At 48.3% G+C, this 12,602-nt stretch overlaps 1 protein-coding gene across 4 annotated transcripts in view; it reads right to left on the reverse strand.

Annotated features, from left to right (window-relative positions):
* COL27A1 (collagen type XXVII alpha 1 chain) overlaps positions 1 to 11,835 on the reverse strand; it is a 214,560-nt gene extending 202,725 nt beyond the window's left edge. The window contains exon 1 of one of the 4 annotated variants that reach the window (XM_064468776.1): positions 11,727 to 11,835. In XM_064468776.1, the coding sequence (XP_064324846.1) occupies positions 11,727 to 11,812 (86 nt within the window). In that variant the 5' untranslated portion in view covers positions 11,813 to 11,835. The remainder of the gene's footprint in view (positions 1 to 11,726) is intronic. The other 3 variants (XM_064468778.1, XM_064468777.1, XM_064468781.1) reach the window with 3 other exon arrangements.
* Between the last annotated feature and the right edge of the window lie 767 nt (positions 11,836 to 12,602).

Below are 12,602 nucleotides of genomic sequence, written 5' to 3' on the forward strand. Positions count from 1 at the left end.
TACGGCGCTTAATCTACCCCCTCCCCTTTTTTTTACGATAGTACAATATTTTTTGACTTGTGCTCAGCTTGTGATTCACAGAAGTGTTGGATTATTCTCTGCAGGATTGCAGTGGCAGGTTCTTCCACCCTGAAGTCATGCAGTGGACTGTTCTCCCATATATTCACTCGTTTTAGAGAAACACATAGGGTTTCTTTCTCCTCTAGGAGATTCTCTCAAGATCAAGCTGAATCCCATCTTCCAGCATACTTGAAGCCTTTCTACACTTCGCTGTTACCTGCAACTTTAATAGGACCATGTCCTATTCTATCACGCAGTTTATTAATGCAGGACAAAACACCACTGCACTGTTCTTGACCTCTCTGGAACCTGGGAGGTTCTTCACACTTCCAGCCTGGCGATAGTCCCTGAGAGTAATTAATAACTTGGAAAAACAAAGTACTGATATACACCTTACCTCATTACAATCTACACCATGTCTTTTCTAGCTTGTATACAAGAACATCAAGAGCTAAAACATCAAAATCCTTATCTACATCATAATCGTCACCTACTGTTCCTCCCCATCTACAAGCCCTCTTGCTGTATCACTGAAGGAAACTTGCTTAATTTAATGGGTTGTATATTTGTTAAGGCCTTGTTATCCCCTAGGCAGTCACGAGCCACTGCCTTATTCCAGAAGTCAGCGGTAAGCTACTCTGCTCTGTAGTGCTGGGTTTCTTCCCATCCCCCCGCCACTTTTTAAAGCCAAGTACTAGGTTTGCCCTTTCAGTTCTGTGTAACCTCACTCATCCCCAGGAGTCCTTGAAGGGAGCCAAGAACAAACTGGTGCTCAGAAACCTCTTTGGCACTATTCTGGGTACTTCAGGGTGACTTTTATTCCAGCCAATTATTTAAGTACCTCTAGTGTGAGCCCATACCATCACCAATGCCTTTAGAGCATTGACTGAGTTAGCAAACTGCAATTGTGCAGGTTTGGATGGACATGCTGAAGTCATGAAATGTTCTGGCATCTTTTAACACTAGCTTCCCCCTGCAGTAGGCAGGGGACAGCTGCCTGGTTGGTCTCATTCACAATGATTTTTCCTTCTACTATTTTCTGGAGGCATGTCTATTCATTTGATCTAGTTTCTACTTTTTTTTCCCTCCTTTCCTTTTTGAGTCTCAGGGCACTGAGCAGCTCCCAGCTCAGCTGAGCTGATCTCTTATTATACTCCCTCTGTTTCCTTTGATCAGGATAGTTTGTGTTTGTGTCCTCCGTAAGCCAGTCTTCAACACATTACAGCAATCAACTGATCTGAGACAAACAAGACAAAAATTACTGTGTTCTGGGAGGTATGTGAAGATACTGGAGGCCATATGTTCCCATCCCCAAATGGTATGTAACTTATGCTTTCCATCTTAAGTTGCTGCTATAGAAGCCTCTTTTATCCAGCTTAAACGCAAGTAGTTTAAGCGTCTCTGCTCCCAACTAGAAGAATGAGGCCAGCATCCCTTAGCAGGAAAAAGGGTGTGGTCTGCGGTCAGGGAGGAGCAGCAGGACATGCCATACATACGGCCCACATATCCCGTTCAAACCACAACCATTCATGCAGAAGCAGCCTTGCAGAGTACAGCCTCCTCCTGGGCCACAAAGGTACTTTGGAGCCCTGGAGAAACGCCATGAAGCCACACTGTGCACATGACGCTCTCCGTGCATCTGCATTATATGGCCTCCCATACCTGCATTTATGCTTTCTTTTCCAGCTGTGTTTTCAAAACTCTGCTACCCACTGACAGTGGGCTTCTGGAGCACTGCTTTTAACACTGTGCACCAAATCCCCCGTTGATGGACGGGGAGGCTGCAGTATCAGCCTGGTCTATGCGTGCCTGGGTGAAGGCCAGCACTACCCCCACAGTTTCCCTAGTTCATCTTCTCACTCAGTGCAAAACCACTAGGAGCGGAAGAGCAGTTCATAATCACCTACACCAACATTTAATCCTTAGTATCTTCTTGCCCTGTGGAGCACATCAATTTTAGGCTACTTTGCCTGCCACTGACTTCCCACCTATGTCCTCTGGTATATACTTAGTCTTAAATCCAGGCTTATTCCAGTTAAGGTTCTTCATCTCTCTCCCCACCAGCCCCAGAAAGCTTCCCCAACATGTCTTTGCTGTGAACCACCACCTTCCCAGCCCTCCTGCCAATAACCCAGCCATTGCTTCGACTCGCTCAGCTTGCTCCCTGCTCCCAGACCAGACCCAAGCACAATTACTGTGCGGGGTTTACCACTCCAAGAACACGGCCTCCCCCACCCTGCCAAAATCCCCGTCCCCACCCTGCCGAAATCCCCATTCAGGTCCACCCGTTAGCTCACAGTCGGATTACTGCAACTGCCTTTCCTCTGGCCTTGGCAGACAGTCTCGCCTCAGCGCGTATCTGCCTGGAACAGTCCTGTAAAGATTTTTCTTAACCGGTTTGCCTTTACCCTGTGTAATTTCTCCTTTTGCATTTATCTTTTGATTTTCTCTACTCTACCAAAGCAGAGTCACTTCCCTGCTCTCTCAGGGACCCTTCAGAGCTCCACCATAAACAAGAGCAAAATGTACCCCTCTCCTCCCTCAAAGATTTTGCAGCTCTTTCCTCTGATACCTCAACTCCCCACTCCTCACCTCCAAAACAGCCAGGCTTCTGGTGTGCTAAGGCCATTACTACTTCTGAAAAATGCAGTTTGCTCTGTTGTTCTCGGTGCTCCCACGCTCAGTTTGCCCATGCCCTTACCATCGTACGCTTCGACGGCAGGCACCGTTGCTTTGTTCACACAACCCCTGTCTGTAAGTGAGGGCCCTCCTTATGGCACTAACGTAGCTGATGATAAACTATGGCTTAGGAAGACTTGTGCATCCAAACAAACTCAAATTTCTTCCATCTTCCTTGTAAAGGAAAAATTCATCTGCTGCAATTTCTTTTTATGAGGCCAGCTTTTACAGACCCTCCAGCTCTCGTTATGGAAAATAAGTGGAAACTCCTGGCAGGGGATTATATTTTTTGTTGTTTTTTTTTTTTTTTCTTTTTAATATATATGAGCAAAAGCGTATATTATGCTCTGCCTACATAGGCTTTGCCAACAAAATTTGCAGATGCTTGCAAAACCATGGGACAGTTGTCCAAATGCCTGCCACTTGCTACTCGTAGACAGTCATGAATTGTCCTTCTTGCTGACAAGTTAATGTTGCATCATAAACTGCCCGTATGAGGTTTAGTTGCTATAACACATGACTGAATTAAATATGTCAGAAAAATGATTAATTGCCCTAAAGATTTGGACCCTTAAAAATAGCAGAAATTCAAAACCCTGATGTTCTTTATTCTGATGCTGGTAGAATTTACATCACGGTTAATAAATAACAGGCCTCCTTCAGAAATTAGGTCATTAGATTATTCTATTTGCAAACACAAAAATGCAATCAGATGGAACCAGTAATGTCTAGGACACATAGACGAGACAACAGTGGCATCTCAAACGCTTATGGGGATTATTTCAGTGAAATCTTGGTCTGACTTTCAAGTGTTTGGAGTTTTAGGTGCTCCAGTATCAGGGGTAAGATTTAAAAAAAAAAAATATATATAAAAAGATTCTTTACAGCAACTTAGAACTTGCAGAAGACTTGTATCTTAGGATATCCCAAAACTGAATTTATCTCCTCAAAACAGAAAACATGTGGCTGGCCCAGGTGACTGAACTCCCCGCAAACCAGTGGCACCCACCCAGCCAAGCCACCTCTGGGGGGCAAATCTATCCCCATGCACCGCTCACTGGCCCGAGCCAAAGGGATCTATACGTTCAGCATTTGAGATTGTAACTCCAGGAGGTTCTTCCAACCCCCGTCTGCACTGTATGGTATCATTACTATAAATATGCTCTGAACTCACCTATTTTCCACACATTTTGCTGCTTTTTATATAGCTGTGAGGCATAAGAACACACTAATCAAAAAATCTAATTCCAGGCCTAAATGCATTATGTTGAACGCTCTTCTTTGGTGCTCCTCCGGCGAGCATGGGCATGCAGCACCGCCAGGAAACCCAGCCTCCCTCCACCTTCCCCAAAATAACCAAGCGTTTGCACAATAACTTTGTTATTGCACCATAACCAAATGATTGCACACTTGCCCACCCCAAACTTGATGCCCTTTCCCCGGTAAATCAAAAGTCACCCAGCCATAACGTAGCTGGCCTTTGCCGGTGCTTGACAGCGAGTCCGCGGAGGGAAATGCTTCTGGTGGGATGCTCAGGCAATCCTAGAGACAGGAAGGAAGGGGCCACGTTACCCTTTCTGAGCCAGTTCTGACCATTTCCACATACCTCTCATGCACAGAGCAGCCTTCCCAGACCCACCGCCCTGCTCGCAGCCTGGGAAGAGCTGCTGTTGCCAGGAGGCACACGGAAAAATAAAAGCCAATTATAAGTGATGGCTAGGCTGACAGCAAGTACTTAATACAACAACCACACACAAATGCCAATACGCTGGATTGAATCCCTTTCTCATCAACCCTTTGTATGCTGCAGACTGTCAAGGGGAGCATGGCCCCCAGCACCACAGAGCGTGACCTCAGGACTGCCTTGCTCAGGGTGGGGGAATTGGTGCTCTGAGGCTGCAAGAAGCAGATGCAAATATAGTCCACTGGGACGTTACCAGTTTGTTAAGCTGGTACCTTCTGTCTCGGTTTATTTCTCAAAAATCCTGGCAGCGGAAGGCAATCAAGTTCCCCAGTGATAGAAGATGCTTCGGCCACTCAGAAGAGACAGGCTGCTTTTGACAGTAGCACACCTATTCCCAAGAGCTGTGGGGAAATTTGGCACATAAATACAATTGACTGGACGGCTTTGTCACAATATAGACCCAGGCCCATGCTGAGGGGAAGAGCGGGAAGCCCTCTGGGGCCTGCACGAGATCTGTCTCCTGCAAAGGGGCATGGAGCATCCCTTGGGGATAGAGGGGACTTGCACAAAGGGCTCCATCACTGCTGCTCCTGTCCTGGGGCCACCGCTGGCTCCAATAGCAGCTGACACAGGAGCCTTGACGTTAAATAATATATCTGTCAGTCTGCAGTGTTGTGCCTGTGCTTTAACAGGCCTTTATAACCCAAGACACCAGAAAACAGGACACACCAGCTCTTGGGACAGAGGCCTCTCTCCTATTTTCTCTTTGAAACACCTCTCTGCTTCCCTACAGGCAGAGGAAGGTTGGGAAATAAACCCTGCGCTAGTACAGAAACACAAGCCTGGCCTGTACCTGGGTTGTTTTTTCAGAAAATGCTCTCCACTGAGGCTTTTCTGTTCCCTCCAGTCTCCACACCGGGACCCCAAGCTTTGGCCAAGCCTCTGCTCCTAACACTTTTTTGTTTTCTTAAATGGACTGAGAAGTCCTTTCATAAAGTTCATGTGGGGAAAACACATTCGTTCCAGGGTCCAAGCAGGTTTTCAGCTCAGCCCCTCGCTCACATCAGCGGCAGGCCCACCTCGTGACAATGCCCAGGCCTCGAAGAACCACCTACAAGCACAAACCCCCCTTTCTGTGAAGCTTTTTTGAATGCATAGGGCTGCTAGGAATTAAAGCAATTCTCTGACCACAGCTCTCCAGGTGACAGGACGCAAACGTGAGGCACTCCCTCTGCTGACTGCCGAGAGCCTCTGCCAGCCCACTGCTGATGCGGTCTTAGGAAAACACTGTATTTAAGATGCTCTCCCCCACTATCTTCAAGTCCAGGCACTTAAGTGTGAATGCAAGTATCTGTTTTTGCAAACGCCCTGTCGTTTTTCCAGCCTTGGAGAAGTGTTAAAGGCAATGTTTAAAATATGGATAAAAGCACTCCTGTATCAGATTATGTTTCAGACCTGGGTTATTCCACATTATAATGAATATCCTGCCATATGATTATTCCTTTTCAACATCCCTGCAAGTCCTTCTGCCCAAGGACCTCAAAGCATTGCGTAGTCATCCGCACGTGGCGCATCCAAGCGCCATCAGGTGAGCATCACCCACCCGCGTCGATGACTGGTAGGGGAAAAACAGGTAGAAGGGACATGGATAACTGGAATGAGAACTCAAACCTGCCAGCACCTCCGCTGCAGGTCTCCTCCAGGGCTAGGTACATCATCTTTTTTTACAGAGTTTGGTCTTTTGTACAGATGGGGAGAACCTTGGCAGAAAACCCAACCAATCCTCCCCTGCCCAAACCTTACATCAACACTTCTCCGACATCCAGATTGTCTTCTGGGCATCTAACACTTTAAGACTGCTTCATCTTCTTGGGCCCAGCTGAATACAGCAGCAGACTGACATTAAAAACAAAGCACCCTGTGCCCCATGGCTTTTTCCAGCTCAACATACCAGTAGAAGAGAGCTTGGGAAACACAGGAACTGCCAAACACTGGTGCATGCTGGAGCTCAACACCCTGCCTCCAGAAGCAGCCTCAGCTTTCAGTAGTGGGGCGACAAGGCCTGCTATGGAACATGGTTGCACAGTTAACAGTTTTCAGACTGTTTATGTGCTTTAAACTGTTCATTTCCATATCTGACACATGCATGCTGATCTTCTTCCCTTTCATCATGCTGATCCTAGGCGCTATACCTGGAAGGTTTTACTCATAAGGCAGAGACCTCTTCTGAACCCTCCTCAACACCCAAACTCGGGTCTCACCCTGGTGTCCTACCCAGTAATGCTGCTCCCTCCCACAGCTTCCTATTTTCTTGAGTATTTTTTGAAGAGTTAAGCTCTCACTGCTGCTGAAGGAGAGCACAGTAAAGTCCAACAACGCTCGCTTTACAGGGCAACACATCCTGGGTCAACAAACAGGTCGTAGGGCTAACTCTGACCCTGTTGCGTGGACCTGTGTGGGCAACTTCTCCATCTGATATGTTAGGTTTCCATCAGGAGCTGGGTGCTCAGGGATGTGACAGAAATGAGGAAGGAGGCAGCAAGGAAATACAGAAACACCTGGAGAACAAACTATTTGCTGCAAAATAATTCAGCAAAGTTACAAATAAGCCCAGTAGAATGAGTTGTCTTTCCTGGCTGTCTGGTCACAGCCACGTCCCAGGATGCACAAAACATCAGCATGGGATGGAGATGGGTTTCCCAGAAGCCCATGTCAAAAGGGACAGGGCGTGGAGGCAGCGGAGAGCATTTGGTGTCCCGGGGGAGCTGTCACAAATACTGCTCCAAAAGCTGACCTTACGGTCCTCCCCGCCAACGGGGAGGCTTTAACACCGCGCATGACAGTTGCTAAGAAAAGCAGGGAGATGGGGAGGGGTAGATTTAATAATTAGAGGGGGCTTCCCTCCTGCAAAGAGAAGGGGGGGGCACAGGAATGAGAAGTGAAGCTCAACACAGAGGTGGAGTCTGCCTGAAAACTGGCACGACGCATCGCTGGGCTGAAAGATTTCAGTTTTCACATGCTCCGTTTTTCCAACCCAAAAAGATGAAATTTTCCACAGAAGCAGATGCTTTTCTTGAAAGATTTCTTTGAGTAGAAATGCCAAATTCTCCATCAGGAAACTGTTCTGATGGAAGCATTTTCAACAAGCCCCATTCGAGGTCTATTTCAGGACTGGCCCTCGCTGGCCTGAGTCAGTTCTTTAACTCATCGTGGGTTGTTTTCCCTGCTGTTACGTACTTTTAAATTGAGATCGTCTCTGTTTTAATTGAGCCTCTGCTACTGTTTAGACAAGCCCTTGTTCTGAGTCAGGTTGTGAACGCAGCAGCCCTGGCGTGGCCCCCTGGAGCAGCTCAGGCCGGCATGACCCGGGCTGCCGGGCAGCAATCGCCTCCTGGTAGGGAATCCGCTTCCCAGCAGGAGCGGGGCTGCTGGGCAGGGATCACTCATCCCTCTGCAAGCGGACACACTTTTTTTCCCCAAACCCCACTCTGAAAATCCAAGCATTTAAAACTAGTTTTAAGGCATTTTCAGCCTACTCCACCCATTTCCAGAGTGATGTTTCCAATGTCAGAGTTTAAAACCATTGTCTGGTTCCACAGGGTCATTTCCACTCACATTGCCAGTGGTGAGCTGGGAATTCTTTCTTTACTCTCAATTTCAGCTCAATATTCTGCTGTGTTCAAACCACATCACCTGCTCTCCAACTGCAGGACGAGGAGGGTACCATGAAGCAGCAGATGCCACCTGAACAGCAGAGTACGGCATCTGGCCCTGCACAGCATCAAACAGCCTGGGATGCTCCACCGTGTCCCCAGGCCTTGCTCTGGTGTTTGGCCACCCTTCGCAGAGAGGGCTTTTACCAAACACCTAATTGCATTTTCCGTTGCTCCGTGATTTGGGCAAGGTGGGCTGTAGGCTGGCCGGGGGGCCCGTTTCGCTGCTTATGGACTGGAGCCCGCGTGGTTACTCTACGGGGGATGGGGTAAGACGGCTCAGCCGTGCAGAAACCCCAAACCTCCTTTAAGACTTGCAACAACAGCACCTGGGTAAATTCTCCTAGGAAATGCCCGTCACGCCTTAATTTCAGCCACTTCGCTGCTGCGTATGTTGGCAGGCATTAACGAACAGGGCAGAGTCCCAGAGCACTAACCCAGACCGATAGCAGCAACCTCTGCCTTGATCCACAAGACGGAGAAGCATCTGGCACAAATATAGCCAATGCCAACAAATTGCTCCCCACTGAGAAAACCACCCGCAACTAGCGCTGCCGCATGCAGTCGTGTGGACCCCCGCAAAACACGCTGCCCCCCCTCCGGCAGGTCCTGCTCTGCACCAGGGAGGTGGTGGCTACGTTTCCCCGCGTGTCACCCTTTCTCAGTGCTCCCACCAGCTTCTCCCAGGCGTGAGCGGAGGATTTGTGGCCTGGGGTTGCCCTCTCGTGGTGCAGCTCGAGTGAGACCTTGCAGCAGATTTCAGGGTCGTCCCCCCCGCAGGCTGGCAGTGCGGATCTCCACATCATGCATTCAGACCTACTGACATCAATTCATTTCCTTAGCTACCTTCTCGCACCCCTTCGAAGCGGTGCACGGACCGATGGCTGAAGTCGGCTGTGCTGAGCTGCACACGTTCTGCAGCTGAGAACAACATTCTCCCGCTCAATACTGTTTTTCATAGAAACAATTAAAAATGTGTAAGGGGATTGGATTTCCAATAAAAACTCAAGCCAAAAACTATTTAAAAGTTTGTGTAAAAAAAAAAAAACCAACCAAATCAAAACAAACTCTGCTTTAGCCAAGACCTGAACCAAAAAGTTATTCTTGTCCTTCCACAAATAAGTCCTACAAAACAGTAGATCCTTTGAAACCAAAACCAAAAGCTGTACCACAAAGAAAGATTACCTGTTTTCACTTTATAATTTCAAGTTACAAAAAACACTTCATCTTTTATTAAACTGGATCTTGGTTTAAATTAAAATTTATTTTTTAAATAGAAATATCGTTCACTTCTCTCGGCAGCGTAAGTGTACTAGGGTGGGAGATCAATAACGTCTGCGGCTGTCAGATTCCCCCAGATCTGTTATTTAAGAAGGTAGTTTAATTCGCAGCACTACCTAGAAGTGAGTTAAATACTTCTCTACAGGAGATGGTAGACGCTGGGTCCACTGAGGCTTGGGCCTCCTGAGCTAAGCTCCTCACCTCCCAGGTGATACACCACTGCGATCAGGGCATGGTATTGAATGTCATCTCAAATGTACAGGTGCTTCCAGGGGATGTTTTCCCCAGCGTTGGGCCGGACAGGCTGCCAGCTTGCAGCTGCGATCGTTCACTGCGCACAGTCTCAAAAGCTAACGCGTGGACCGAAGAGGTCTCTGATTCAGCGTCCTATCTCCAGCAGCGGCCAAAGCAGACATTTAGAGAAACCATGTGAGAACAGGCACATTTGCAGCCATCCCTCTCCTGACACAACCTCGCGATGTCATGATGCTTTGCTACTCAAATACATGCATTTGTACCTCAGAACACTCGCTGAGGTAGGGCAAATCACACGGAGTCCACACCTTTAGAGCTTCACATCCTGCAATGCTCTTGTTTGCAAGGCTTTGAAGCAAGTCTGTGGATCTCTCTGCAGCTCACTGAACCTCTTCAACTTTCTCTAGAAACCTATAACCACTCTGGGAACCTAATGACCCATGCAGATGAAGCAGGACGTGTTTGGACTTGCAGTCACACCACCGAGCCGGACAACCTTCAGGGAGGTCCTGCACATCCCCGAGGACATCCCACACCTGACCCCTTCGTTCCTGCCCTTCACTGGTACCGTTAAGGGCCAGAAGATCCTAACCTGAGCATCTGCTGTGAGCTCCCACCAACCCAACCAAGAAACACAGGATTAAAACTAGCAAAGGCTGCACATTCCAGTTACAGTCACAATTTAGTGTGAGACACAAACACACAAACCCTATGAGGAAGTCACCAGGTAGCTTTCCATCCCCAAAATAACACAGCCTCTAGGCAAACTAAGAGAAATCTGCTTTAATCAAATGCCCCTTGGTACAGAGCCCAAAGGATGGAGCTGCATGGCACACATTGCATGGTAGGTCAGACCAGATGATTTAATAGCTGCCTCTGGCTTTGAGATCTTCTATTAGACTTAGAATTTCAGAAAAGCAACAATCCCAGGAAAATCGACGGAAATGCAATTTGATTAATGGTTAAGACATAACAGCCAATCTGTATTTTGACCAGTACATCACAAGCGCACCAAGCACTTTAAAAAAAAACCATCAACACTCCAACTTTCTAGTGGCCTCAGACACAAAGAGAGAAAAAGCGCATTTAAACACCTGAGATGAATGGGAGCCAGGAGTGCTCTGCTGCCATCTCCAGTGCACAGGGTAAAAACACACAGAGAAAACCTGTGTGCGCCTCATCTACTGGCGGATGCCACGTGCATTTTGCAAGTTAGAGATACGCACCAGCAGTTTGCTAAGGGAGAAGATCCAGTCACATGTGATTTCCTTAAAATGATCTCCCTAAACAGCATCTCCTGCTGTTACTGCTGAGGATTCTGGTCCAACCCCCTCGGGGAATTTCTTGCTCCAAGATTTGGGCATCGTCTCCTCTGATCATGCAGAAGCTGAGGTAACAGGTCTGAAGAGATAAATGTGATGTGCCCTAACAAACTAAACGGCAACAGGCAGCTACTGATGGAGGGAGACAGATCCACCCAGCAGCTCCTCTCTTGCATACACAGCACTGAGGAGGACACAGGTGGCTCTCTTCTGAGCTTCACCCATGGATCAGCCAAACAAGGCACCATGATAAATCATGCACATATTTAGACTGGACCTTCATTCTCTAAACCTCACCGAGTACATTAATGGGGCTTCAATGTGCCCCAGGCATCACCCAGGCTCAGCGCTCTCTTTACCTGCACAGGCAGGAAGCAGCGGGCAGAACCTCTTTACGCCCTTAGTTACCATCCACCGAGATGTTTATTTGTTCCCAGCTCTGGATAACAAAACCAGACCAACATTAATTGGCTCCTTGCATCCCCTGCCAGGGACGTGGCAGCTTTCAGGAGCCACCGTCACCCGCAGGCTGAGCTGATGCAGTTCCTGTAGGGACACATTTCTCCTGGGTCTGCAGAGACCTTCCTGAGATTTACACTCACTGCAGCTAAAAGGCCTCGCTAGAAAAACAGCAAACTGAAATTCTGCAAAGCAAAACAGACCAAGCCCACGAAGCAGGTATGCCTGCTGGGGACCAGCCAGCCCCAGGGAGCAGTGGCACGAGCTACTCACCAGCTGCCCGTGGCACTGCTCCTGGCTCTCCCCACATGCCACCCTCCAACAGGCAGGCTGGGTCCCGACTGGCTCAGCCCACCCATCAGCACCCCTTATTGCACTCCAAAATCCCCACTCGCTCCTCACCCACGTTCACACTGGAGTGGGGAGGAGGCTCGGCACTGCCAGCACGCACTCCCCCCTGGGGCGGGACCACCCAGCCGCAAGAGCTGCCCAGGGCCTGGATGCTTTAATTCCTGCCTTTGCTCTCAGCCCTGAGAGCAGATTGAGGCCAAGTTCTCATTACTGCAGATCATTAGCAGGACGGGAAGAGGGCCTCCCCTTATCACTTTCCCACGTTGACACTGAAGAATCTGCATCACTCTGCTCCCAGCAGGAAGATCTCCTGGTTTGGATTGAGGTGAGCAGCCTCAACTCAATCTCAGCCCCAAAGCATTAACCCTTTCTGCATTCATGCAATACCTTTTATTGCTGTTTCATACACTGAGGATATCCCTCAAGACCCAGCCAACTGCTGTCTTCAGAGGGCAACCAAACAACTCGAAAAGGCACGAGCTGGGCATCTTGCACTGCTATATGTTTTCAGCACTGACGTAGTTAAACCAGAACCAAAAACTCATCTGGAAGGTAATTTCTGTTAAACAGGAGCCATGTCAGGTGCTGCCCGGGACCCTGGCCATCCCCTCCATCCTCCTCCTCCATCAACAACCAGGTCAGGAGCCATAGGGGTTTGAAATAACTGGTGGAAAAGCATTGCTCAGCCCCCATCACTGGAACGCTTCAGGTTTGCTTCTTCACCACCAATTTGCTGTCAATTTAACTTAATGTCCAACAGCTCATTCAACAGCATGGATTTTTATAAATAAAGCAAAC

The sequence above is a fragment of the Phalacrocorax carbo genome, chromosome 18, assembly GCF_963921805.1.
Source record: "Phalacrocorax carbo chromosome 18, bPhaCar2.1, whole genome shotgun sequence".
NCBI lineage: Eukaryota > Metazoa > Chordata > Aves > Suliformes > Phalacrocoracidae > Phalacrocorax > Phalacrocorax carbo.